We start from the raw sequence: 27,783 nt of genomic DNA on the forward strand, positions 1-27,783 counted from the left end.
TATAACCCATGAATTCCTTCATCTGCTGCAACACAGCCTGGCTCCAAGACTGCTCACTGGTCACTTTGACCTTGCAGACCTTGTTCTTCCAGGCTGGTCTGTGCTCCACGTGCCTCTTCAAAGGGCGGGGAGGGAGAAAGACAGAGCTCCTGCTGGCAGCTGTAGTTATTGGCTAAGCAGGTGAGATGCTGCTGTCATTACTTGCAGTCTCTGGCAGGAGATATGCAGTAACTGGAGGTGTCTGGAGAAGGTGGAGGAGCTGCAATTGTTATCTGGGGAGTGTGACAAGGAACAATCAGGCCAGCCTGGCCTCTGTGGTGGGACTAGAAGCTGAATCTGTATTACGTCTGCTCTGCTGAGCCTCATACAGGTGGCCTCTGAGGAGTGAAAGGAGCATGGGATAAAGCTGTCCCTTTACCAAGAATGTCCCAGTTGAGCTGGAGACCTTGCCAGGCACCAACTGGCCCCATCAAAAATGCCTCATCTGTGTCATTCTTCTTTCATTAAAAGCCCTATCATTGAGAGAAAAAACATATCCAACAGTTCGGGGCAACCCACCATTGAAGCGGTAAGGTGCGCAGTGGGAACATTGGAGCCACAGGAGATTTGGCAAAGTTTATGAGGATCCCTCACCAGGGCATCTGTGATGAAAATGTATTCTCTGCACTTGTCCCAGTGAAGTCCACCTTGAGTCTGCCTTTAAGTGAACTGTGTGCTGGTAAAGACTCTGGGAGCATTCTGCCCGCAGCTGGGTACGCCACAGGAAACTGCAGTGCAACTGTTCTCATAAGAGTCCGAACCCTCTTGCAAATCCTGCTCTGGAAGATCTTCTAGAGGCTGAAATGGGAAACTCATCCTTCAGTCGCTACCAGTCCTGGCTGGTGAGCTGGTCATGAGAAATGCCATAGCAGATTGCTATGTCCCTTTGCTCTCAACTGGCAGGTCTGCTGTGGCCGCGGTATCATGTAAAATCTCTTCCCTTCCTGGTAGTTTGGCTTTCTTCCTTTCTGGAGATGTTCAAGCCGGTTATCTTTCCGTGAGTCACTCCTGTCTGCTGGGGCTCCTGGTGACAGAATGTTCAAGGGTTCTGCTCACAGTGTCACCAGACAGAACTCCTGTGGTGGGAGAGTGAGTGGCAGTTTTTATTTGCTACCCTTTCTTTCTTGTATGAATTGTTGATCGAGCACAGGTGCGACAGACGCAGCCAGGCATTAGGTAAATGCTGTGCATTTGCATCTAAAACTGGACTGGATGATTTGCTGGGATTGGGTTTTATCCCAAGCTATTTACAAAGGGAAACAAGTTTTGTTTATTTTTAATATTCATTTACAGAAACATTGAGTGGAGCCCGTTTCCTCCTTTGTGGTGGATCAACTGCAAATGATCTCTGCCCTTCTCCCCAGCAGATTTCCCCAAGCCCCACCTCCGTCCATGCCCAAAATCAAGTGCAATCTTCAGTCCAAGCCTTCGCCAGTGCCTTTGGAGGTGCCACAGTCAAGCTGTGGAAGATAATGTTAATTCCACCAGAATCCATTTCAGTCCATCTTCACAGGAGACCACTGGTGAAGGAGGGCCCTCCCGTCCCCACCAAAGGACATACGAGATGGAAAATTCAAAGACACTTCCACTGGAGGAGTGCAGTGTTCTGTCAGGCGGTCTCTGGCTGAATGGCAGCATTTCCTGGTAGTGTTAGCACATCCTCAGGGCACATTGAGTCAGTTTTAAAAGGAGCAGCAGTGGATAATTGCTCGCTCTGGGAAGCTGTGGAGCACCATGTGGTCACCATGTTCCTGCTGCTTAGAAGTTCTCTTTGTTGAAGTAGAATTTGACCTTCCTAGGGTCCAAGCTGGAGTACTGATGGCAGCACTTCTGTAGGCTCTTTGCCAAGGCTTCAGGCCCACAGAGGAACACGCCCACCACAGACCTGCAAGAAACAAACAATCTTTTAGTACCGGGGTGAAAAAATCTGCCCACCCGAGAGCTGAGTCCTCAGCCCTTCACCATGTGGGCCTTCACTTGTCTTCATCTTTGGAACACGTCCCATCCTTGTCGTTCGTTGGCCATGGCTGATGGGGCTGTGTACCAAACGAATTACATTGCACATATTTTCTTACAGGTCCGGGGAACTCTTGCAACCATGTGCACGCTTAATCCTAACACCGTTTATACCCATCACCACCACATCCGAGGGAGACGCTCTAGCAACCTGGCCTGCTGGGCACCAGACACTCACCGGGGGTGGGCAGTTGCGACAGCAGAGAACTCAGTGCTCCACATGGGTCTCCCAAAGGATGTTTTCTGTTTGAGGCCCGTTACCACATCTGTGTTGTTATCAAAGTTGATGGCTGCATGGCCAGCCTAAAATTGCAGGAGATGAGCAGTGAGAACAGGCAGCCATCCTACTAATGTCTGGAACCCAGCCCCTGGGCTTCAGGAAACCTCACTCATGAGACATTGGCCTCAGCAGCTACCACCCTTCCTGATGGCTTAAAAGGCTGAATGTCCATTCCGGTGCCTTTTTTCCTCTTGTCTAGCCTTGAACATGGTGCTCTCACGTCCTCCCCAACCCTCGCTTCGTGACATTTGTCCCATGTTCAGCCCCTTCTAGAGTGTGATACGTCTGTCAGCAGGACCATGAGGTCTTTGTGACTTACAATGCTGTTGTCCCAGCCAGTGAGGAAGAGTTTGTAGTTCAGGAAACTTGCTTTGCCGGATTCCTCCATTTCTTGCTCCAGGGAGGCTAGCAGGTCATTGAACCAGGCAAATGCCCCTGTATCCCGGCAGAGCCAGTAGAAGTAGATCTGGGACCCCACAGCACAAAGAGTAAGAGAGAGGTTACTGAGCATGGGAGAGCTGTGCACAGTTCACTGGGGGAGAGCAGAGGAGAGAGTCCATCACCATAAGGATGATTCACTGGGAAGGCTGCAGCTTCATAGACTTGGCCAAAGCTGTGGGAAGATGCACCGTAAGGATGCACAAGAGCCAGATGGGGCTTGAGGTGGGACAGGCAGCTGCAGGACCAGCCTTTCCCCACTGCACCACTTACCTTTTTGGTTTTGAGATGCTGGTCCGCGTGCTGGAACTTGTACCAGATTGATTTCAGTACAGAGGCGAAGGGCGTGACCCCGATCCCTGCCCCCACCAGCATGGCAACCTCGTACTGGAACACATCTTCGCTGGCCGTGCCAAAGGGGCCATCCACCTCTATCCTGCAGAAGCGAGGCAAGACGCGGGTAAGGGGTAGACCCAGCCTTCCTGCATCCTCTCGGCTCACAAAACTCTTCCCCAGGGTTGTGTTCTGTTGGCTCCCTCCTTCTAATGCTGCCCTCGCCTACCTGGGGGTCTTTGGTTTCTGCTGCTGAAAGGTGTCAATCAGCTTCTCCGTCCAATCCCCTGCTGCCCGGATGTGGATGGAGAAGAACTCTTCCTCTGGGGCAGAGGTCAGGGTGAAAGGATGCCACTCCAGGTGCGAGACGGAGGGGCAGTTGATGAAGATGTACTGGCCCACTTCCATGCTGAAGCCCTTCTTGTGCATTTGGAGTTCCAACACCTTTGACGGGTGCATGACAGCCTGCGGGAAAGGCACAGCCACAAGGCATCAGGGCAGTCCCCAGCTGCCACTCCAGCTACACCGCTCCTTATGGTGCCAGGCTGAGCCCTGGCAGCAGAGAGCTCCCCACACAGGGAATGCCTGCTGGGAAAGACTGGGAGGGGAGTGGTTAGGACCCCCATAGGCAGTGCTTCTACCCCCAGGAGAGGCTGCTCCTGGCTGTGCCCTTACCTTTGTAACCACGACCCTCTGCTGAGACCGCCAAAAGCGTAAGAGCCGCTCAAAGACGTAGAGAAGGATTGGGCCCAGCACCCACTGCCAGGACTGGGGAGACAGAAGCAAGGAACTGGACGTGAGCATCCTGCATCTCCAGCAGAGCCGATGGGGCTGGGGAGGTTTGGCACCGAAGTCCCTTCACAGAGAGTCCCAGATTGAACACTCCTGCCTAATGGGTTGGGAAGTGTCTTTGCGAGGGAAGAGGCGTGGGCACCAGAATTGGCAGGAGTACCTTATACCTACCGAGCAGTGGCCATCCACTCTCATTCAGGTGCTCGCATTGCACCCGTCATTGTGCAGAGGGCGAGAGCCATTGCTCGGGCATTGTCCCTGCCAGCAGCCATACAGTCTGCCCCCTTCCCTACTGTCAGACCTGCTGGAGCAGATTGGCCCTGTGTGTTGTCCCTACCGTCACCTCTTAGCCTTTTGCGAACTGGCTCCTGCCCAGGTGGACGCCACTGAGGGCTACCCCAGCACAGTGGCTTGGAGCTGCTCTTGCCAGAGACTTTTGTCCTTCGGCCGTGCTGCAGCTAGTCCCCTCCCACCCCGTGAGGCAGGGAACCATCAGGGAAGAGGTGGGTTGGCCACGAGTGCATTTCTGGGGGAGGGAAGGTCTCTGCAGGAGGCGCTGGGTAGTGGAGCAGGGCTGAGGGGACAGGTACACAGCAGGGAGGGAGCTCGTTCTGTAGGGAGAAGTGAGCAGCAGGAAGGGACTAAATTAGGAGGGTCAGAGATCTCCTCTCCCATCACTCCATGGACAGTGGAGTGCTGGGGCTACAGTGCACTCTCCTGACGGGACAAGGGGTCTGTCGGCTCAGGGCGGCCTGTTAGCGAGCGTCTGCGCCGGAAGGACGCTCACCTCAGCCGGGATGCTCCCGAACTTGGGCTCTTCGCAGTGGGAGTTCTTATCGCTGCCCCAGCTCGTGGGGTCCTGCGCACAGCGCTCAGGGTCGTGTTCCTTTAAGTTCTCTGCTATCTGCCCCCGAACAAGACCACTGGGAGGGGAGAAAAATGTCACCTCCCATCTCCTCAGCCAAGCCTCCCCCCGGCTTTCCCTTCATAACTGCTCGGGACTGGAGCGCCGGCCTAGCACGGGGGATCATGTGAGCAGGGCCCTGGGCTGGAGAAGGGGAAGAGTGAATCAGGCAGGACAGGGCTGGGTATGGGGAGGGTGAGGCTGACAGATGGCCCAGCACAGCAGAGTTGTGGTGTGAGAGCAGGACGGCCAGGGAGGTGGAGGGGCCCTGCCAGTGAGATGCCTTTTGGGAGGGAGGTGTGGTGGTTGTGTGGGGCCTTACGCGATGCCGTGGATGACGAGGCCGGCGAAATAGATGACAAAGAGATGGTGCGTGTACCAGAAGACCTCAAAATAGCTCCTGCGGATGAACTCCATGGAGGAGGTGACCATGAGGATCAGCGCCACGGTGATGATCACGCCCGTCAGGCCCGGGATGGTAGTGAACGTCACGTAGGCTGGAGTCTGCGAGGAAACATGGCAAGGAGTGGGGACGGTCACCTGAAGTCTCAAGCAGCACAGAATGAAGCCCTGCCACATGGGGCAGCCGGCCCGGGGCTCTCGTCCCTGCCAGGCCAGCCCTGAGCACGCACCGTGCTGTTGGAGCGGATGGGGTTTAGCCACTTGTTACTGGCGTCTTGGTGCAGGTCGGAGAGGATGGCGGGGAGGCTCCCGTCCGCAGCTTGTTGGCTGGCGTTGTACCACTCGAAGTTACACAGGTGGGCGATGATGTGAACAGCTGAACATCACAGGCAGAGATTGGAGCGTGCGCACGCTGGAATAAAAGGCCTGTGGCGCTGGCCTGGCTTAGCCGTCTCAGCTGTGGAACTAAAACCTGCTGGGACCCGCCCCCCGGAGCACGTGCACAGCGGTCACGGGGCCTGCAAGCCAAGCCCTAGGAACCCAAGTCAGCTGACCCCAGCGTGGCATAGATGTTTAACTGGTGTGTGGACGTACACCCAGAGAGCTGCTGCAATTCAGGACAGCCCAGGCTGCAGTGAAAAGGGCAAGGCCCTGCCCCGTTGCCCTCTGGGACATGAAATCCACGCTCGCCACCTGGAGACCGAGCTCGGCCCCTGATCGGCAGTCCCCTGGCGGCTGGGGCCAGGGCGTGTGCTCACTGTGGGATGGGGAGCCTGAGTCAGCCGGGGCCGCGGTTGCCTGTACTGAGCGACGGGTGCCCGTTACCTGTGAACAGGGCGATCGTGTAGGCCACCAGCTTGTGGAAGGTGAGGTTGTGGTCCAGCTGCTTCCTCATTGTGCGCCTGCAGCACTGCCGGGCGGAGAGGAACGGGTCAGCAAATGGGGGCTGCTGCCAGGCCGTGGGGATGTGAGGGGCAGGGGTTCCCCCTCCCTATACAGGGCAGAGGGGTCCCAGGCAAGGGCAAGCAGGCACAAGGACACGGCCAAGCACAGGCTGCATCAGCTGTAGCCAATGAGGGGATGCAGCCAGCTGGGCACTGGCACTAGCATTCCCCCCCGTGACTGGTGGCTTGCCCTCCTACTCTGCCTCCTGAGGGAAGCGTCCAAGCGGTGCTGACACAGGAGGCACTTGGAGCCCTCCCCCTGCCCTCGCGAGCCAGAACCCCCTTGGGAAGGGCGGCGAGAGAGAGGGAGCGTTACCCTCCCCCACAAGCCATGGGTCAGTCTGTTCCCTGCCCCCACTCCCTGCCAGCTTGTGGGTCGGGCTGGTCCACATCCCCTCCCTGCAGCACCCGGCCCAGAGAGCCTCTGAAGCTGCCCCTTTTGGCCCAGGACCAGGGAGGAGGGGAATCTGAAGCAGCCCCCAGGCCCGGGAGAAGAGGCTGGAGCTTCAGGAAGAACAGGTGCAAAGGGGGGCAAGGAGCAGGGCTGGGGGACAATTATTGCTGTACTGAGGGAGGGAGCACACAAATAATGAGACCTGTGAGCTTGGGGCGATGCTGGAAAGCCTGTGCCAGGGGCAGCAACCTCCTCCCCTGGACATGTGGGAGCGGGGCAGGAGCGCTGATCTCCGCCCAACGAGCACAGTATTTGTAAAGGACTGTGGGGGCCACTCTCCCACCTGTTCAGACTCTGGCTCCCAGCCGTGTCACTTGGGGGTGGCCGTATTGGGTGTGGCGAGCCAGGAGTCCCAGCTGAGCCCAGAACGGGGCCCCAGTGTGGGTGTTTGTGCCTTGGGAAGGGGAGCCGGGGCGGGCAGGGCTGGTCGCTTACCGAGCAGGTGCCCCTCAGGAAGGAGAGCAGGTTGCGACACACCGGTAACAGAATCAGCATGCTGTTAAAGTTCAGGCATTTGGCAGATGCTCGCGCCCACGCCAGCGCAGACTGGTGAAGCAGAAGAAGGAGGGAAGGGGCATGTGGAAAGCCAGGGTCAGTCTCACTGCGAGTGGCCACCAGCCGCCAGCTTTCAGGTGTAGCCATGTTACTGTGTTCTAGTGGCACCTTAAAAACTACCCTGCAACAACCCCCACTGCCAGCGCTGTCCACACATCTGCTCTAGCACCACCAGCGTAGGACCTAACCACCTCAGCCGTACCACTCAAGGCTTGTTCACCTGCACATCTACTAACGAGACGTGGCGTCGTGTTCCAGCAGTGCCCCTCTGCCATGTCCGTTGGACAGACTGGACAGTCTCTACATGACAGTATATGGACCCAAACCAGTCATTGAGAATAGTAAGAGACACAAGCCAGGGGAGAGCAATCAACCTCCCTGGACACACAGTTACGGACTTGAAAGTTGCCATCATCAGGGGAAAAACCTTCAAACCAGGCTGCGGTGTGAAACTGCTGAGCTGGAATTCAGCTGCCAATTTGACACCATCAGACTGGGTCTCAGTAGGGAGTGGGAATGGCTCACTCATTACCATGTCACCTTCCAGTGTAGGTATTCTCACCTCTTTATCCACATCTGTCCTGATTGAATTAGCTCTGATTCCACACACCCATCCCTGTACCTCTACTTTCCTTTTCTTTCCCTTCTTGCATCTGAGGAAGTGAGTTGCAACTGGTGCCATAATAAAATCATGAGTCTTTAAGGTGCCACCAGCCTTGTTGCAGTAGCCAGCTGTCACGGCAAACATCGCACTTCATTTGGCTTTAATGCAGGAGCCTGAGCCCTTCATACGGCTGCAGGAGGGTGAGATTTTTCCTCCCCTCGCTCACCAGCTGTGAGTGCTACAGTACATCAGCCGCTCCTAGTGCTCTCAGGGGTGGGCTGGCAGCACCAGACAGGCTGCTGCTGTCATGCAATCCCAGAGGTGCTACAGTTACAAACAGCCGCCCCTTATGGTCCATTTGAAGCAGCACCAGCAGGAAATGGCTGGTGGGAGGAGAGGACGCATCTCCCAGACTGCGATGGGGAAGATAAAGTCATTGCCTGGCAAATAGAGGGATGGGGAGAGGGAGGGAGCCCATCCTTACCCCAAGTAGCACTCTGGTGTAGAAGAACTTCTTATCTCTGTCAAACAGCAGGAAATAGTATGTAAAGAGGAAAACATTCAGGCCCAGCCATGCTGCCTGGAGAGCGAGGAGACAGGAGAGTCAAATGGCAATTAAGACTTGCACAATTAAACAGATTGGGACCAGGTGTGTCTCAGGTGAGGTGGTGACAACAAAGGAATTGTGCCGGCTTGATTCCGTGAACCTCAAAGGGAAATGCTAGTGTGCTAGCAAATTAACCTGGGCCAGATCTGCTGCTAGCGTAACTGATCTGAAGGCAGCAGAGGATGTGGCCCACAGGCTGTAATAGCTGCATCTGATTACAGAGCAGAGTGCTCCCACACAGCAGCGCTTTCAAAGATGCCCACTGCTTTTGGCGCCTCCTTTGAGACGCTTTGTGCCAGATGGTCTGAGGTCCCATGGCGACCCTAAGATCAGTAGAAGCTGCGAGAGCTCAGTGGCGTGCTGCTGTTCCTGGAGAAAACCGGATCTGGAGGTAAATGTGTTTGGCCCCAATCTTCCGTTACTTTTGCTTTCCATGAACATTTGCACAGCCAGGATTTATCAGTGTGAATAGTCCCAAAAAGCAAATCTGAGGTCTGAATATCTCCCAAAAGCAGCACTTCTGATTATTTGGTTACAACGTTCAGCATTCTAACTGTGTAATATGTTGGCTCATCACATCAGGATATAGAAACGACGCTTAAGTGACCAACCAACAGAGAATGAGTTTTCCATTTCAAATGGCAAATATTTGCAACACCCTGGATGTGAGCAGCCTGGTCAGGAGTTTTCATGCAGAATGATTTTCCAATGGAAGAACAAATACTTCCCACAAAATCAAAACTTTCCTTAAGAAATGTTTAAATTTTGTTGAAATGTTTCAATTTTCTGCCAACAAAATGGAAATGAAATACCGTGTTTTGAGACAGTTTGACCCAAATTGATCGATGGAGGTTTATTGAATGGAGTTGGAACCTATTGTTTCATGTCAGTTCAACACTAAGATTGCACAGTGCATCCATGGAGCAATAGTTTGTGTGTTTCATGTCTCCATTCTGTTCTGTGGACTGTTTCCTTTGCACCATCAGTGGAGTGATAGTTTGTGTGTTTCATGTCTCCATTCTATTCTGTGGACTGTTTCCTTCGCACCTTCAGTGGAGCGATTGTTCTGTGTTTCATGCCTCCATTCTGTTCTGTGGACTGTTTCCTTTGCCATAGTACATCAGTTCCCCAGTATATGGCGCATCATGGTAGCCATGTAACTGATGCATCATGGGCGATACATTGCAGATAGGGAGCCTGGCCCTCAGGGAAGAACGAAGGCATGAGACCCCTGAACTGGTGCAGTTTAATATCAAACTGGCTCAACACAAAAGGTTTCGATTTATTTCACCACATCAAAATGAAATATTTCCAGTGGTTTGACTGAAAATATCAAAATAAAATGTTTCTGTTCTACTGAAAATTTGCCAGCATTTTCATTCTGTGCAAAATTTCAGTATTTTGACTTTTCCACCCAATGAGGGAAAATAGCAGATGTCAAAATATTGGAATTTCCCAGGCAAGAGAAAATTCAATTTTTACTAGATTCTGTTTGTTCACTTTTCCCATGGGGGAAAACATTTCAAGAAGAAATTCACTAATCCTTTTTTGCAAAAATGTCTGTGAATTTCACAATCTGATTGTTAATATTTCCTCAGTGGCTAAAAAGGTGAAGATCAAGGAATACATTCTTTGCTGAATCATAAATGTGGTAGATTTTAATCAGTTAAACACAAAACAAAGATATCTGTGATTTTTATGTTTTTAACACAGATTTAAAAAAAAAAGTCAAGCCAAATTCATTTCTGGTGTGACTCGTTCCAAGCCAATTGATTTATGCTATTCTTTTCCTTTTTCCTTCCTGTTTTAATGGTTTATGCCTTGTCTAAGTAGCCAACCTATCTATTTTGCTGCCAAACAAGCCCCGGTGTGGAGTTTTGTAAGGACCCAACACAGGACAGCTTTCAGCCTGTTTTTAGCATGTGATAAAATCCCTGTGTTTAAAAGTAAGTGCACTGAAGTGCTTGACTTAAGTTGAGACCTGTATCTTTTTAAGTTCATAAATCGGATTTCATTCAGGTTTATTCAGTAACTCTATTAGTAGTTATAAAAATGAGTAGCATTTGCCATTTCTTCATGACCAGCTAGTGCTAGATATTTTTTTTCCAAAGTGTCCCTCATGGTCTAGAAAGAATCTCTAACTGATATGAGTAAAGAGTCACTTACGATCACCACAGCTGAAAACCAATGGTTCACCACCCAGTTCCCCATTGAGGTTCTACCAGGATCTGTGGCGTTGCCTCTTGTCTTCTGGCTGCCTGTCTCTGTGTCCAGATAGATGTTATGCCTTCTCAGCCTCAATCTGTATCTCTCAGGATCTGCTTGTGACTCTCTCTCTCTCTCTTTTCACTGGCTTCACCTGTTTTATAGACTTGGCAGGAGGTCAGGTATTCACCTGGCCCATCGGAATGGAGCTGCAGGGGTTTTCCCTGCTGGACTGCCACTGAGGAAATGAAAAACGCTCTTCTTGTTAAACTCAGATTCTACAGAAAGCTCCCTGACTGCTCTATTGAGAAACACCTGCAGCAAAACCAGTCTCACCCATTGAGCCAAGTCTCACAATACTCGGTGTTTTTCCTTAAGCTCCAGCTCCTGGATTCAGGTGGTCTTGAGAGATTCTCTGCTTCCACTTAAAAATGCCTTTTTTAGCCTACATGGGTGCAAAGCAAAGCTGGAAAATGTGATTGGAGGGATAGCTCAGAAACCAAAACATGAATTAAAAGACCTCTCCCCGTTTATTGCTTTGAAAAAGCCCATGATCTACGGGGATCTGCACTGTGATATTTAAGGGCTTGGGGCTGGCATTACTGGAGAGCGGATGTGTATGGCTGGTGTCTGTGTGTATATGTGTCAGAAATGGGTGTGAACCAGCAAGCTCAAATCCACGTGTCCGGGGTTTTGGTTTGGCCAGTCATAGAGATGCTCCTGACATGGGGAGTTTGCAGCCAAGTTGAATTTCTCCAGCTATCACTGGACTCGGATCCAGAGTGGTGCTAGCTGTCTGCAGGGATAGGTGGTGGTGTCCCAAATAGCTGTTAGAAAACAAAGAGTATGGGAGTACTAGATGGCTGAGCTGGCTGTTAAATGGGCATACACTGCTTTTCAGCTCTCGGGCAGCTCAGAAGCGTGTTCCAAACTGGTGGCTGTTTAATGCTCCATCCAAACTGTGTTTGGCCTTTGGTTAGTTCTTAACTGACAAGTGTCTACAGCACACAAAAAAAATGTTCCCCTGCGGAGTTAGTCCACATCTGGATCCAGGGCGGGTTTCATTCCAGGACTAATTGACCCTTGGGGGTGGTCGGCGTTCCCACCAGTCCAGTTGTGAGACAGGTGGGCCGATGCTGTTCCTGCTCCTTGCAGAAAGGATTTCCCACAATTGGGCAGGTGCTCTATGGAGCTTTTCACCTTTCCCCACAAGTAGCAGGCACTGCTGGAGGCAGGCAACAAATTCAGTAATTTTATTTGCTAGGCAAATCCTGTTCTCTCTCTGCCTCTGTCACAACCCCTGCCACAGGTATTTTATTAAAACAAATACACAAGGGAGGGGCCGACTGCACAGTTCCATTAAGTTAGTCGTTAGCATAAAATTTGCCACCCAGGGAGCAAGGCTCAGACTGAATCTCTAATCCTGCTACCTAGCCTAAGGAACAGGCAGCAGCAGCATCTAGAATCAGCATCTAGAATCAGGGTGCCTGATTCGCACACTGGCTGAGCACCGGCAGGGCTTACCGACATCTGTTGGGGCTTTGGGTGCTCAGCACGTCCCAAAAATCAGGCCCATGGTGATCAAGACAGGGGGATCCCATGCAAGTGGATTACTGTGGGTGGGGGCACCAGGTTTGGAAGCAGGACACCTGGGTTCTATACCAGCCTCTGTCACTGATCAGCTGGGACACCTCGGACAAGCAATTTTTCCTCTCTGTCTCCACTAGTTAGATGGTAAGTTTTTTGCTACAAGGACTGTCCTTTACTAGATACACTAGAACTGCGGAGTGACTGGAGGGGGTTCGTAACTGAAATGTTCATAACTCTGGACAAAACATAACAACGGGTGTTTTTCCCGAAGCATAACAGCTGATCATTGATTCAACAGTGCTTTGAAATGTTTCTCCGCAGAGGAAAAATGTGGCTTTTAACCATCTTAATTGAAGAGAAACAGCTCTGAATGTTACCTTGTCAAACCCTTTTCCAAGATGTTCCCTTTATTTTTCAGTAGGTTTAAATTTAACACAGTTCTGTACTGGGTTTGTGGGGTTATTTTTGGCCCAGCTGCTTCCTGATTGCATACGCCCAATTCCAACTGAGGCGGTGTGGTTGACCAATCAGTTGGTCACGGACGTTTGTAACACTGAAGTTCTACTGTATATGTTCATCCTCCAGCACAAATGGGGATCTGAGCCATGTTGGGGGAGGGGGGGCGGTACTGTAAAAAACAAGTTACAAAATGCAGGAGGTTGTTATTGGACAACAAAAAGCTCCCTGGAGAAACAGTGCATCATTCACTGCTGTGTGGTGCTTGGCCAGTGTCCCTTCCACTCGAGCGTGTGCGTGCACATCCCTCCACCCCCCCCCCCCCGAGCAATCCCAGATCAGCTGAGATCACAGTCCTGCTTGTGGCACAGGTGCCAGCGGGGGAGCATGGCTGGCCTGCAGCTGACATTATCAAGGGGCCAGAGCCACTGCTGAATCTTGGTTTCACCCAACCTCACCCCCGCCTCCCCACTTGGCGGTGGCATGCCCCTGCTCCCATTCTGGAAGGGGAGAATGTGCCAGAGGGTGATGGGATCTGATCCTTTTCTCTCCCCACCTAGGTGCCAGTGCCCTCTTGTTCCCATCTCGACCTTGCGTCCTGCACCCTGTCAGCTGGACTGGCCTGCCTGGGTGGGAGGCAGCTGGTAACCATGGGACACCATTTCCCCTCCCCAGCACTTGTACTTAGAGGTTCAGGGAAGCTCAGGTCTCCGCTATACTGGAGATTAAGTCATCGGGGACCAGCTGACGGTGAAGCTGTGCTGGCACAATTCCCCAGCGTAGAGAGCACTCCAGTAAGCACAGGCTGCACAGAGGCCTTCTCACAACCACTTAGCGCTCCGGCTATGCACTATGGCCGCCGTGCTCCTGGCTGGGCACCCCTACCCGCAGCAAACCTCCAGTGTGGACCAGGCCTTTGGCAGGACATGGGGTGGCAGGCAGGAAAGGCCATTAGAATGCATGTGAGCTGTGGAACTTAACCCTTAGCGTGGTGCAGCCCTGCAGGCTCAAGTCCAGGCCCTGTCCCTTCATCTCTCGGAACAACCGTGGCGTTTTGTATTGAGTGGCCAGCTGTTTAGGGTAGGTAGAGGCCGTGCTGAGGGGAGCATGAGCAACCTACCCTAAACTCTCCAATCCCCCAGCGGATGTCAGGCAATGGAAGGGCAGCCTACGGGCGGTGGTGCATGAATGCTTGTAATGCCAGGAGCACTGATTCACCCTGGAAGGGACCAGCCTGTCAGAGACCCGTTTCCCCCAGGGCCTTCCTTCCCTGCTGCTGCGTCTGTCTGCATTGCCCAGATCTGATGTTCCAAGCACAGCGCTGGCTGTAGACAGCCACTGTAATTAACAAGCAGTCCTGGGGCACCTTACAGACACATATTTTGGAGCGTACGTGTCCGTGGGCAAAGACAGACGCTTACGCTCCAAAATCTGTTCGGCTCTAAGGCGCCCCAGGACTGCTTGTTGTTCTCGACGCTACAGACTAACAGGGCCGCCCCTCTGACACTTGTAATTAGCAAGTCTCCCTAGTCTCTGGGAGAGCTCCGGCCCCATCGGCTAATCGGCCTTCTCCAAGCTGGGCTGGCTTCTCTGGAACAAAGTCTGCCGTCTCTGGCCTTCCCGCAGCTGAGACGCGGCCCCTCACCCAAGGCTGAGCCAGGCGTCAGGATAGCTCGGTGCAGCACCCAGCTGCCTGCACTGGGCTCTCAGCGTGCTCAGAGGAACAGGTTAGGCCGGTTAGCAATTCCTCCACACCCTGCTGTAGCAACACTTCCCTCCAGGGCTCTCCACGTTACTGTACGTGCAGGGAGAAATTTCCTGCCTGGCTCAGCTCTCCTGGTGTTACTGGTATTGCCCTCTCATGGGAGAAACATCTCACCTGCCCGTGACCCCCAACAGCAAAGCTTCACTGGCCACAGCCAGGGCAGAGAATAAGAGCTCGGCTCTGCTGTCCCTGGCGCTCTCCTGGCGGTGCCTCTGTTTGGGTTACATTTGCAAGGCCCACCAGCTGTCTGGGCAGATTCAAGGGCTGCTATTCAGAGTGCTGGGAAGAGCCCCACGACCAGGGAGCAGCAGGGTGTAACGCCGTCCTCCGCTTGCAGAGCTCTAGCGCAGCGGTTCTCAGGCCGGAGCAGGGCCCCAGCCCAGATCGCCATTAAAAAGGAATCACCTGGGCTGGCATTAGACTTGCTGGGACCTGAGCCCCACTGCCTGCTTTGCTTGAGCTTTGCCCGCCACACGCACACGTGGGGTGGTGAGGCTCAGGCTTCGATGGCCCCCCCCACCCAGGGGTGGCAGGGCTCAGCTGTGCTCAGGCTGTGGTCCCACTCCTGGGGTCGTGTAGTAACGTGTGCTGTCAGAAGGGAGTCATGGTGCAATGAGGTTTGAGAACCACTGCTCTAATGCCAGCAGGGCATTGCCTCAGACTTACTCCGGCTTCCAGGACCGCTGCTGCCTCGGCTGAGGCCTACCCCGCCGAGTATCTTAGATGAGACCTCTGTGCTGGAAGAAGTGCTCAGAGGCATGACATGTGGCCACCTGGTCACCAACTCCTGGACTGGTCACCACGCTGGCCACCTGGTCACCAACTTCTCCGCTGGGCCAGGGACATTCACGTTAACACTGCAGGAATGTTCCCGACTCTACTGCAAGCATGAGGCTGCATTCCCCCGCTTCTCCCCGACGAGGGAGCACTTCCCTCCAGAGACTGGCTTAGCACACAGCCAGTGCAGGGAAGCAGGTAACAGAGCCTTGCAGCCGGAGGTGGAACTGAGGGAATTTGGAAGCCAGACTTCCCCAGAGTCTGGGGCCTTTCAGGCTGAGGTCTTGGAGCTGGGCCAAGTGTCCAGTCTGGACTCGCCTGGGGATGTAACTTACCCAGCAAACAATCCCGCAGAGAAGAGAACAAGCACAGTTAACAGGGGCCCTGCTGAACAGGAAAATGGAGGAGGAAAATTCCCCCGATCTCTGCCCCTGAGCAGGAATCGCCGGCACCCTGAGCCTTTTCAAACCCAACCCCGTCACGCCGCCCACAGAAAACAAGAAGAGACAGAGAGGCCAGAGCCAAAGTGACATCAAGTTCTTTAAAACACACAACGTTTCCCACCAGGTCAACTTCAAGCTTCATCCCTCGTTGAGTTCCACGTAGCTACAGCAATAACCAGTGAGAGGACACTGGGAAAGGGGAGGCAGGGCACAATCATGGACACAGCTCAGAAATGCAGCGTCGTGCAATGGGACGGGACAGCAGTGGTGCCCACGGATGCCCGGACTCACTGGGAGACAGAAACCTCCTTTCAGGGTAGCAGAGGGTGGCCCCAGTTGCATTGTTAAACTGACGGTGTGTTGGTGGGGAACGGAGCTCTGGGCTCTCCTGACCCATTAGGAGGTGGGTTGGGGATGAACGTGCCCTCCACTCCTGCGGGGTGGCTGTCGTAATGGAGACTGACCTGGTCCCTTCAGCTGGACGCCTCCGCGCACAGCAGGAGCAGAGCGCGGAAAGGTGGGATGCTCCTCTCCCCGTCACAGCCTGCAGTGGGGCCCCAGGCCCCCTTGACACCAGAGTACCGAGATCTGCAGGGCGAGCGCCCCGGGAGAATCCCGTCCTGGTGCCTGTTCGGCTCAGACCGGCTCTGTGCTAGTGATGAGGGCCCTCGGCCACAGCCTGGCTGCCCCCCACCTGCCTCAATCATAGCTTTGCTGACTGTCTGCCCTCCCCCCGCGGTCTGCAAACAGCCCCGTGTCGCAGCGAGACACGGCTTGCTCTCCGTCACCGGCATCAGCGACTGCCTCGTTTGTCGTTCGGGCCCGCCCCGCCCCTCCCTCGGCCGGGCACATCAGACGATGCTGTGCCTCACACCTGGCTCGCAGGGCGCATCGAGTTCTGGGCGCCTGAGCGTCGCCCTCTGCTGGCAGCAGACGCAGTGCAGGAAGTCCGAGACGTTGTGCTGGAAGAGCTGGCGGCACGGGTGCAGGTACTGGAAGAAGACGAGCATGAAGAAGATGGCCAGGCAGTAGCCCACCAGCAGCTGCAGCACCAGCAGCGGGGCACAGACGTACTCGAAGACGTCCGTCTTGAAGAGGTACCAGAGGACAACCAGGACGGCGTTCTCCGCCAGCCGCACTGCGTAGTACGCGGCTAACCGGCCCCAGTTCTGTGCCTTGTCTATCAGGTCCCGGTCGGCCAGCTTCAGCTGTACGGCTGACCAGCAGAATATGTTGATGCCGGCGTAGAGCAGGGTGACAGTGCAGAGCACCACCACGGTGCCCACCCGGCTGAAGTTCTTCTCCACGTTGTCGGGCAGCTGGGCGCCGCTCCGCCAGAACTGCACCCACGGCAGGAAGAAGAGGATCAGCAGGTTGGCCAGGACAATGGGGATGACCCAGTGCTTGAAGACGCTGCAGAAGAGAACCAGGATGGCCACGCGGGTGGAGATCTCCAGGCTGCGCCACAGCACGATACAGATGAAAGCCAGCGGCCGCAGCTGGATCTTGTAGTCGTCGTATTTTATTTGGATGGCCAGGATGTTGCAGATCAGCGCCCCATAGGTAACCGAGACCAGGCAGATGCCCATCAGGACTGCTGCAGGGGAGGAAAGGAAGGAGTGACTGTGGGTGGTTAGAGGATTACACAGAGCAATCCACACGTGCTGCTCTAACCCATGGCTTCCTCTCTTCCCCACTCTCCAGGCAGCCCCTGGGTAAGGCACAAGGGTCTTGGAGTGGGCAAGGGCTTGGACTCGACACCGGGGAGGAACAGCTCATGGCCAGTCAAGCCAGGATGGGGCTGGTAGCTCCTGCAGGGTGGGAGCTGGGACTTGGAACTGCCACTGTTCACCTGGGAGCAGGCTAGGAGCAGGCGGAGGAACAGCTTGGGGCAGGCAGCTGCAGGTGAGGGACAGCAACAGTCTGGTTAGCTGCAGATCCCAAATGGGAAAGGAATGTCCCAGCCGAGAACAGGGCCTGGTGAGGACGGTGTGTCCTGTGTGCCCTACAGCCGCCCCAGCAAGGCGCTCTCTCGCTCCTGCCTGCATCTCAGACCTCTTTGGTCCAGAGTCCATGGGAACATTTCCAGTCCTTCTTCTCCGCAGGCTAAGTGGGGACTCAGCAGGAGGTTACTGTACCCCCACGCCCACCCCACCTTATTAATTCAGACAGCTACCAAACCCATCTCACTCACGTCAACTGAGCCCAGACGCCAACAGCTCCAGAGCCCTGGCTGGCCCTGCACTGGCTAGGTCTGAATTCAACCTCAGACCTCAGAGTTAAAGTCTGCCCTTGACACCTGTTCAGCTTAGACCTGCCTTGTGCTAGTAATGGATGAGGAAGCCCCTCGTGCACAGCCTGGCTGCTCTCCTCCCCAAGAATCATGGCTTTGCTGACTGCACAAGACCTGGTTCTAAGTGAGCCCAGGTGCTCAGATGCAATGGGAACCAGGTAGTGTTAGTGCCTAGACAGTCAGTGCCGTAGCAAGCAGGACAGGCTGCAGGCCAGTCGTGAATCCTACTTGGCCCCATTCCCTGCGTCTGTCTGTACAACTCTGAGCCACCCAGGCCCTGTCCAAACTGGACCGGCACTGGAATCAGTCAGCAGACACAGTTCCCGCTAGGACAGCTGGCACCCACACCTAACACTGCTCCAGACCAGGCAAGAACCTGTTTGCAGCCTCGCCACAGGGCAATCTCTGACACGGATTCTGCTCAGAGAGATTCAGTTAAGCAAGTCCCTGCCCACTCTTGTTTAATGACTAATGTCCTGGGAGCCACTTTGTCTCATGTTTCAGCAGCAGCCGGGCAAAGGATCAGCCACTACGATCTCCATGTGCAGCAGAACACGAGGGAGATGTGAGCTTTGCTGTCTACGTTATGAAGTCAGCCTTTATACGCAGGAAATGTAGCTGCTCGCTGGAGTTCAACCTGCACAGGGAAGCCGGGCTGCAGGCAGAAAGGAAAATTGCTTCGGACCTCGGGTGTAAAGAGCAAACAACGTATTTGCTACTGCAGTGTGTAGATTCAAGCTGGCATGCAGACACGCTCTCTAGGCAAACCCCTGAGCTAGGGTTACGTGCCTGCCTCTGGTGCAGATACAGCCACAGGTTCTACTCCAGCACTCCCCAAATGTTTTCAGAGCCTGGCTCGCACCTTGCTGCAGGACGCCTCCCTCCCATTCAATATCACCCAGGCTCCCCAGGCAACTACGGCACTGGCTTACGCACAGAAGGGGAGGTGCTTTGAGCTGTGCCCCAAGGAAGGCAGGCAGCGCAAGCTGGCTAGCCAGCCCTCCATGAACCACCAGCAAGTTCCCCGCGGCGCCTGGATCACAGAGCGGGACCCGGCCTGTTCTAAAGCGAGAGAGAGACTGGGCAGGAATGCACTGGCAGGGCCGCGGCGAAGGAAAAGGAGAGCGTCTTTCTGGGCCGTACGAATAATCTGCTCCGCCTCCCCACGGAGCTGGGGGCGGGGCGTTACTTGTGACTGGGACTCCACTCATTGTGTGAAACCTTCCATTGCACAGGGCCAGGAAGGTCAGTGGAAAGGGGGTGTTATTCTCCCACGAATTCACACCCCTTTGGGGTGCTTTTAGCAGCTTAAGGCACGTGTGATCTCAGGCCTGCCGACCAGAGGGAGGGGAAGCAGGGGGAAGGGAGGGAAGGGAGCAATTGTCCCCACCGGCCTGGCATTTCAGTGGGGCCCAGAGCTCCGGCCCCTGCTACTGTGGCAGTGCTGTGGTCACACCGCACATGGCTGTGAGGGGCAGGACTGGGGACCCAGCACTGAGGGCCGAATGCCCTAGGCCCCGCCCCTTCTACACTGGCCCCGCCCCTTCCAGGTGGTGGTGCTAGGCCCCCTCCAACCTCGCCCCAGGTCCCACGGCAGCTGTCGACATTGCTGGGTGGCCTCCGAGCTAGTAAATTGTGATAAAGGGCACTTGTATATCCCAGGTGCATTAGTACAGGGGTTCTCCTCCAGGGCGGTGTGTACCTGTCTCCGTAGCCAGTAGTATGCCGGGGACACATCAGCTCATCTTGATATTTGTCTTGTTTTACACCAGGCTACATGAAAAGCAATAGCCCCCGCAGGACAAACTAAAATTTCATACACCGGCTTGCTCACATGGCTCTGTGCTGCGGCCACACTCGGCCAAAACTTCAAAATGGCCCTGCTAATGGCCAAATGGAGGAATATTAATGAAGCGCTGAAATGAATATTCAGTGCCTCATTAGCATGCTGCCAGCCCCAGCGCTTGAAAAGTGCTTCTTTCGAACGTGCGCGGCTCGGCTATACAGGGGTCCTTTTTGAAAGGACCCCGCACATTTCGAAATTCCCTTATTCCTGCCAGCTGATAGGAATAAGGGGATTTCAAAATGTGTGGGGTCCTATCAAAAAGGACCCCCCCATAGCTGAGCCACACACGTTTGAAAACGGCACTTCCAGAAGCGCCACAGCTGGCAGCATGCTAATGAGATGCTGAATATTCATTCCAGCACCTCATTAGTATTCCTCCATTTGACCATTAGCTTGGGCATTTCAAAGTTTTGGCTGAGTGTGGCCACAGCCTCTCTCCTAGCCGCTGAAATGTAAGCACCATATTTCTGTTCCAAATGATTTATTTTATGATTGCATGGGAACAATGAGAAAGGAAGCCATCTTCCACTATGAGCGGACTGGGACACTGGTGTATTTTGAGGTCTGATTTTGTAAGCCAGTTGTTTTTAAGGTGAGGTGTATTTATTTGGGGGGGTGTATGACAAATTGGGCTCCTGAAATGAGTACAGCAGCCTGGAAAGGTGGAGGGCCACTGCAGCAGGAGGTTACGCTGGTGTAGACAGCTCTGGGAGTCACCCTAGGGACCCCAAAATCGCCCCAGTGCTGCTAGCTATGACCTCACATGGCACACCCCACCTGTCCCCACAAACCCTCTGCGCCAGGACTTGCCATGGGGTGCAGGGAGGGAGTCTCCACCAGGAGAATTGTTCCGTGCTGGAAGCAAGATAGTTAGGGCCTCTTTACACTGCTCCTGCCCTTTCCTGCAGCACAAAGGGCTCAACCCATGAGAGAAATTCACACCCTAATTCTATTAAACGAGCCTGCACTGGAGATTTTATGAGCAGCCAATGACTGAACACAGTACTCAATGTGCATGAGCAACTGAACACACCAAACCCAATTTCCGCACGATCATTCATGCTATTAGCTTCAATTAAGGGTTATTTTGGTTTCTCATGTTTCCTAGCCCGGATCCCAAGAGCTGCAGTGACTTTATTTTTCCATGGAAGTCACATAAACTTATCTAAGGACAGACCGCCTGGGAAGACTGAAATGCGACGACGAAAAACACCCGTTCTCAGGGAGATGAGCTGTGGAACAGAAGCAGATTCCAAAGGGGACAGCAGCCATAGCATGGTGGGAAGGGAGACGCGAGAGCCCTCTCTCTCTTTGCACACAGTGGAGACGGGGATCTATTTTTATGGCCTTCAGCATCACCCTCTCAAAGCACCTCATGCTGGTGCATGGATTTAGCTTCTCCCGGGGACAGAGAAGCATTATCCCAAGGGACTGAAGCACAGGGTAGACTGTGACTCCCTAAGGTCACACGGGCAGTATATAGATGGCGAAGAAAGGACTGAACCCAGGTGTTCTGGGCGCCACCCCAGTTCCCAATCCACCAGACCGTCCTTCCCTCACCTAGAGGGGCTTGTTCTCCTTGACAGAGAGCAAAGACCTGCACAGAAAAATAAACTAGGGGCTAAACTACAGCTGTCTCCACCCTTTGTGGAGGGCTAAGGAGACTCAGCTCGCAGCTGCACACGCCGATTTCTAGCACACCCCACGCAGCGGTGTGCTGTCCTATGTGCCAAGGAGCTTCTCGCGGGCTCCATGATGATGTTACCCACAAGTCTGAGCCTGCTACCTAAGCATTCCCCTCTAACGTTGTCCGGATACTGCCTGGGTCTTCACCTGCGCTCCCAAAGCATGGTGCAGCATTGCTACGTGCTGCAGACCAGTGGTCGCCTTCCAGCCCCGGTGTGCACGTTTGCAGACGCAACAGGCTGGGCTAAGCACTCAGAGGTCTGGGCCTGCACCTCGAGCCTCACTGGTCTCTCCCCACACTGCCCCATTCCTCCTTTACCTCTGGCAACGGGAATGTACTTCTCGATGATGCTGATGTACAGCTGCAGTGTGAGCTGGGGGGTGGAGCTCAGGAAGGCCTGGATCACGGCCATGCGCTTGAAGGCGTTGCGGTGCGTGACCAGCCTGCGGACGGAGTGGCCGACCTCCTGCTCCAGCTCTACCTCGCAGCCCTTCCTGAGCTTCTTCTTGCGCGTGATGGTAACATACGGCTCCTCCTGCTGCCCTGAGCAACAGTAAACCACCAGGGCCTCGATGCACCTGCACAGACAAAGCAGCCCATCAACTCAGCCAGCCTGAGCCCTCCCAACAAGCTCCTCTTTGGCCGCATTCTCCCCTGCAGGGTGGTGTTGATTCCACTCAAGCAGTTTAGAGAGAAGACAACTAGCAAGGGAGACACGACAAGGCAAATGGCACCTCTGGATACAAACCAGGGGCAGGGCGCTCTATTTGCTTGTGGGAGACATGCACCCCAAAACACACTTTGCTCTGCTGCAGTGCTCGAAGGGAACAGGATACAATGGGGTGGGGGGACGACACAGGTTAAGAAGGGCATCGCTCTCTATTAGCACAACAGCTCCGGCAGCATGGCCTTTCCTCATGCACTGGGTCTGAACAACTTCAGCCCAGGGAACGGATAACCTGGAATCTTCTCCTCAGCCAGGTGATCACTGCCCCCCTTAGAGTAAGTGAAGAGCTGGGGCAGGTCGTGAGTCCTTCTACGGACGCAGGGCACGGCTGTTTGGCTGGTTTTGCCAGTGCTGGACACCCTTCTGACACAGCGCACCTCTGAAATATCCTGGAACTGGGTTTTCTTTGGAACTCCCGGTTAGATTGCTCGGAAGGATCAGTGCAGTATTTTGAACCTCACTTCCTTTCATGACCTTCCAAATTCATCAAAATCATTGGGGGCGGGGCATTGAACTAAATATGAGAGAAAGCGAAATGGTTTGCTGAAGAACACTTAGATGTGTTTGGCTTCGGCTTGGAAACGAGTGTGCTCTAAGCCCAGGAGTAAAAAACCTCATCAGGGCAATTGACGCTATGAGAGAAATTGACATATTTCAGACCAAGACAGAATTTCGTCTCTGCATCACTCTGCGCATGCGACAGGAGCCTTGCCCCATTACACGTGCTGGAAGCTCAGAACTGAGGCCACATTCATTGGAAAGGAGAAATTTCCAGGGAGTCCGAGCCAATTTATGACTCAATGAAACCACGTGAGATTCAGCGATTTGGATTCCAGGGCTTCAGTGGAAAGGATCTGCATGAAGCAGGCAGCTCTCTCCCGAGCATTCCAAGGAGCCTCTTGCTACAGCCGCACACATCACAGCAGAAGGCATTACAGGTACTCCACATTTGGCCTTCCACTGCTGCCATGGAGGGGGGCTCCTGGCAGCCTCATCCCCCCGTGCTGAGCTGCGGCTGTGCTTTCGCACAGATACACGCTGTGCAGCAAGACAAGTTAGGTATTTGGTGCAAGGTGTGGGATCAGAGAGGCCCTCCAGATGGTGTCTTCTCACTGGTGCAAGTTACACTACAGTTTAAATTGGCAATAGACAGTTATCCGTAACATAGCTGTCTAAATCTCCTGGTGGAAGTCTCAAATGCCTGGCTAATCAGTCAAGGACAGCGTTATACCATTAGAGTTGGAGCACCACTGGCTGAGGTTCGCCCCGATACTCCTCCATCCTTTGTTTCCTGTCAGAGGAAGTGGCCTTAACAGCATCAAATTTTTTTTTGGGGGGGTGAGGGGGGTAGTTCTGGGCTCCCTGTCAAGTGGAAGGCTCTGAGTCAGCGAGCTGCACCATATGTCCTACTTATCTCCTTCCCCAGACTCCATGGAGACACTTGAACACCTGCCTGTTTTCCAGGACAAAGTATGAGCCAGCGCGACTGACACACACACAGAGGGAGGCTGGAAGGGACACACCCAGCCTTTTCCCCAGCCCAGCTGCAAACCGAAACTGGGCATTAAAGCATGGTTTCTTTCAGGAACTCTGATGCGGCCAGCGTCGCTATCTAGGGTATGTGAAAACAGGTTATCCTGCTGGAGCAGGCCGAGCTCACGCTGGGAGGGGAGCATTCCTGGCTGGAAGGAGGCATCACTGTCGTTCTCCAGGAATGAGACCTAACCTTCTTTCCTTCTTGTTTATTGTGCTCACCTCCTCTCTCCCTTGGGCCTATGGCTACAGCAACCCAGGTGTCACCCTGCTCAAAGGACTCTTCTGTTCTCTCAGACTCATTAGCACCGAGCCTGTTATCTTCCTTGTCCCAGTCCTCTCCTCCTCTCCTCCTTTCCACAGCATCAAACCCAAGTTGACAGCTGCCTTCCCCCTGGGACAGGGCTCCCAACCACACCTTATTCTCACCTCAGCTCTGAAACAGCCCCAGCAAGAGAATTCACCCCGTACCATAGAGCTGCAAGTACAAAGCCTTCACAGGCCACTTCCCCGTCTCAGTCTCACTCGGAGGTGACAGGAAATGCAAAAAGCGATAGCGAAAAGGGAGCCATGGTTAGAGAGCTGGGTGCTGCTGAGAAGAGGTCACGCCACGCCAGGGAGACAGTACACATTTCGCCTGGGGGGCAGGGCGGGAAGCTGCCTGGGTCGGTTCCAATGGCCACTGTCTTCCAGGAGGTGGCTGGGGAGGACGCTCCTGTGGCTTATGTTCATTGGGGTTAAGAGGAGGAGAAGAGGAAATCTCCAGGGCTGTATTCCTCCGAGCCTGTTCTTGGGAAGATGAGGGACGGAAAAGGCACAGCAGGAACTATTTTGGGATAATGAAGGGTCTCAGCCCCATGAGGTTTTGCAAAGTTACAGATTCTGTTTTTTGGAAGGCAGCGGGAGCCATTGGCTTGCTCCACCTTTCACAACTGCTCTTGCCTTGCCTGGGCAGGGCGTAAAGATAAAAGGGAAACAAATGCAGCAACTCTGAACTCCTGGCACCTGTAGCTAACATGTACCCCAGCTCTTACACCTTTCCCCACCTGGACTGGGATAGGCAAGAACTTAACCCACGGCCAGAGCCACTCCCAGCAAAGGCTCCCTCTTGACAGTAATATTAACCCTCACAACGCTTTCCATTGGCAAAGCACTGTCTGAACAATAACTCTTAGCAGGGTAGAGCTGTAATGGCAGAGAACTGTACCACTCCCTAGGAGAACGCTGTACAAGAAGCTTCCCTGGGCAGCACAGTGTCCCTGGGACAAGACTCGGCTTGCGGCTGGCTAGCTCAGGAACAGATTGTCTCCGCCCTGGTTCACTGGGGCAGGGGCACGGGTAGGATTCTGGGGCAGGGGGGTGGTTGGTATTCGTGCTCCTCACCTGATGACAGGCCCCAGCTGTAGAATGTGCATCAGTAACACCAGCGGCTTGTCACTGGTCAGATCTCTGTGGACAAAAATGAGGGTCAGCTGGACTATGATGGACGGGTATAGCATGAAGAGAATGGTGAGCGTCAGCCAGAAGTGGTCCTCCGAGTGACTGTAGGAGGCACACAGGATGCCCGCAGCCACGCACTCGCCACAGAAGAGGAGGGTGGAGAAGACAATGCTGAGCGGCGGCCTTGCCTTGGGGGGCACCGCAGGCTCCTTAGCCCTTTCTTCCAGGGGGGGTGGGTCAGAACATTCCCCGATGGGGCTCTCGCACATGTTGTCCATCCTGGGAAGCCCAGGGCTGAGCCAGGCTCCCCTTCCGCGAGCCCGGGGCCGGGGGGGTTAAAGCAGCAATGAGTTAGCCGTGCTCAGCCCAGGCGCTTTAGGAGCCATCCTGTCCCCGTGGTCCTCTCGCTCTCGGATGCAGCTGGGAACAAGGGCCAATGGGGCGACACTCCCACGTCCTTAGTCGTGCTCCAGCGTCTCGCGTGGGTGGCATCAGGATCCGCCACAGCGGGGTGGGAGGGGGTGAAACGTGCCCCTCCCACGGCCGGGCTGCTCCTACCGGTCCCAGGACGGGGGACAGCCGCGGCGGCCTCGGCCCCTGTGGGGAAAGAAAAGGAGCGAACTCAGGGCCAGGCGGCCGCGCGGGGGCTGCTCGGGGCGGGGATCGGGGCCGGGCTCCCGGCGCTCCGGCGGCTCCAGGGCACCGGTGCTAGGCGGCGCGGTGCAGCTGCCCCTGGCCGGGCGCGGGCCGGCTGGGTGCACGGCGAGTCCCGCTGGCAGCCGCGCCGAGCGGGCGGGCGGGCGGCCCCGCGTGGGAACGGGGCGGGGAGCGGGCGCACGCGCTGCCCCGGCTGACGAGGCCGAGCAGGTGTGAGCGCCTCCGCGCGCCGGCCCCCGGGTCCTAGCGCCCGTCGGGCTCCGGACGGGGCTCGGCCGCCAGGGCGCCTCCCAGGGGCGTGCGGAGGGAGCGGCGCAAAGTCCCGCCCCACGTGAGCCTGGTGGCGTGTGGCCCCGCCCCGCCCGGCGGAGGGGGCGCTGCATTCAGCCTGCGCCCGCCCTGCACGCCCACCCCGGGGGCTCCATTCCTCCCCTCTCCAGCCCAGCCACTGAAACCATCAGATCTCACACAAGCAGGCCTGGAGCGCCTCAAAGAGGAACACGGTGATTCATTAGCTCCTGAGCTTTCGTGGGTAAGACCCGAATGGGTCAAAGCTCAGGAGCTAATGAATCACCGTGTTCCTCTTTGAGGCGCTCCAGGCCTGCTTGTTTTTTGGCAAAGCTCCCTCCCGACAGGGCGACCCCTCTGAGACGTCAGCCCTGAAATTAAAGCCAACCTGCTATGTGTGAGCTCCTGAGTAGTGTCACCTCCTGGGGAAAGTATGAGGGATGGGGGAGCCCCCATCTGGGGGGGGGCTGCAGACCCAGGAAGGCCAGTTGGGCTCCCGTTGCATTTGGAAGGTTTTCTTTGCAACGGCGAGGGCCAGAAAGGTTTTAAAAATGAAACCAGTGAGCTGACTGCTTCGTGCCCCGGGGCCCAAGATGCAGCCCTGAAGATCTAACTTTGGCCCTAGTTAGATTCCTCTCGTTCGGCGCTGTTCTCCACGCCCCTTCGTCTGTGTGGCAAAGGAGGAAGGAAGAGAACGCTGAACTGCCCGCAGGAGCTAGCATGTGAACAGAGCTCAGCAGATCAACTCATAGATGTAAGACCAGAAGTGGGGAGATTGCACGCTGCCTGAGAATTACAAATGGTGAGGCAGGAAAGTGGGGATCCTTCGAATGCACAGTGAGACCAGAGTTGGAAGCTGGCTAAGGGGTCACGGGAGTAACCTGGTTCTGTATGATACATGCAAGTGTAACACATACAGCTATGTGTGGGTCACTGTCCCACGTAGTGGTACCTAGACCCCTTCGCAGAGAACAAATGTGTCCTCTACAGCCTAAGCAGAGACCCAGCCAGTCTTTAGTTCAAGTTGCCCAGGCACCTGGACTAAGCTCTAGAGGTCCCAGGTTTGAGCCCCCTGTGGGCAGTCACACAAGCACACCTGTTCCCCATATAAGGCGAGCCTGTGTGGGAAGACCTTACCAGGAAATCATGGCTTCTGCCAGCAGTTGGATAAGATGAGGTGGGAAGGAGCAGCTGGCCTCTGCAGTGCTCTGGGGGGAAGGCTGGTAGTAAACAAAGCCAGTATTTTCTGTTCCCTTATAATCTATGTAGGAAATATGGGAAATTGAGGAGCTTTTAAACTCTTTTGACCTGCACCACCTCCTAGCTGTTCCTCTGAGTCCCACCTGAATCCCTCCCCTGGCCTCTTGATTAGGGTGCTTTCTCTTGTATCTCCAGGGACTCCATATGCCTGTGAGCCAGGGACAAGTGGGATGGCTCCTTGTCTAACACAGGCAGATGAAAATTTGAAACAAGGCAACAGAATGGACCTTTCCCTTCATCCTGCAGGCCAGGGCTTTGCACTGTGGAAACTTCACAGCTGTAGATGTGGGAAATAGCTGGTGACTGGTGCCACAGCCCTCATGCCCCATCTGTGCCCAGTTCTCCATCAACCAGGGCCACACCAAATACACAGGAATTGCTCCTTATTTTCTGGATGTCTGACCCCTTTCCGAATGCATGAGCACTACCACTGCAATGGGCTAGTCAA

At 54.7% G+C, this 27,783-nt stretch overlaps 2 protein-coding genes across 2 annotated transcripts; both read right to left on the reverse strand.

Annotated features, from left to right (window-relative positions):
• Positions 1-1,299: 1,299 nt before the first annotated feature.
• NOX1 (NADPH oxidase 1) lies at positions 1,300-11,567 on the reverse strand. The gene is made up of 13 exons (XM_075007615.1): positions 10,531-11,567; positions 8,246-8,337; positions 7,038-7,148; positions 6,030-6,114; positions 5,435-5,580; positions 5,125-5,306; positions 4,686-4,821; positions 3,782-3,874; positions 3,336-3,571; positions 3,047-3,209; positions 2,655-2,801; positions 2,234-2,358; positions 1,300-1,924 (listed from the first exon to the last, which is right to left on the reverse strand). Exons 1-13 carry the CDS (start codon positions 10,577-10,579, stop codon positions 1,798-1,800), a joined length of 1,692 nt encoding a protein of 563 aa, XP_074863716.1. The 5' UTR covers positions 10,580-11,567; the 3' UTR covers positions 1,300-1,797.
• A 4,116-nt stretch (positions 11,568-15,683) lies between these two features.
• Positions 15,684-25,961, reverse strand: XKRX (XK related X-linked). The gene is made up of 3 exons (XM_075007994.1): positions 25,074-25,961; positions 21,749-22,008; positions 15,684-17,201 (listed from the first exon to the last, which is right to left on the reverse strand). The coding sequence occupies exons 1-3, from the start codon at positions 25,406-25,408 to the stop codon at positions 16,456-16,458; spliced, it is 1,341 nt and encodes a 446-aa protein (XP_074864095.1). The 5' UTR covers positions 25,409-25,961; the 3' UTR covers positions 15,684-16,455.
• Between the last annotated feature and the right edge of the window lie 1,822 nt (positions 25,962-27,783).

Source organism: Carettochelys insculpta, chromosome 13 (genome assembly GCF_033958435.1).
Source record: "Carettochelys insculpta isolate YL-2023 chromosome 13, ASM3395843v1, whole genome shotgun sequence".
Lineage (NCBI taxonomy): Eukaryota > Metazoa > Chordata > Testudines > Carettochelyidae > Carettochelys > Carettochelys insculpta.

Coding starts and splice junctions, on each gene's coding strand:
- NOX1 (XM_075007615.1), bottom strand. CDS start 10,579: ATGGGGAACTGGGTGGTGAACCATTGGTTTTCAGCTGTGGTGATCGTA. Junction 7,149..8,245: donor ACACCAGAGTGCTACTTGGG/GTAAGGATGGGC, acceptor CTGCTTCACCAG/TCTGCGCTGGCGTGGGCGCG. Junction 1,925..2,233: donor GTCGCAACTGCCCACCCCCG/GTGAGTGTCTGG, acceptor TGTTTCTTGCAG/GTCTGTGGTGGGCGTGTTCC.
- XKRX (XM_075007994.1), bottom strand. CDS start 25,408: ATGGACAACATGTGCGAGAGCCCCATCGGGGAATGTTCTGACCCACCC. Junction 22,009..25,073: donor CAGCTGGGGCCTGTCATCAG/GTGAGGAGCACG, acceptor TTGTCTGTGCAG/GTGCATCGAGGCCCTGGTGG. Junction 17,202..21,748: donor GTACATTCCCGTTGCCAGAG/GTAAAGGAGGAA, acceptor CCTCCCCTGCAG/CAGTCCTGATGGGCATCTGC.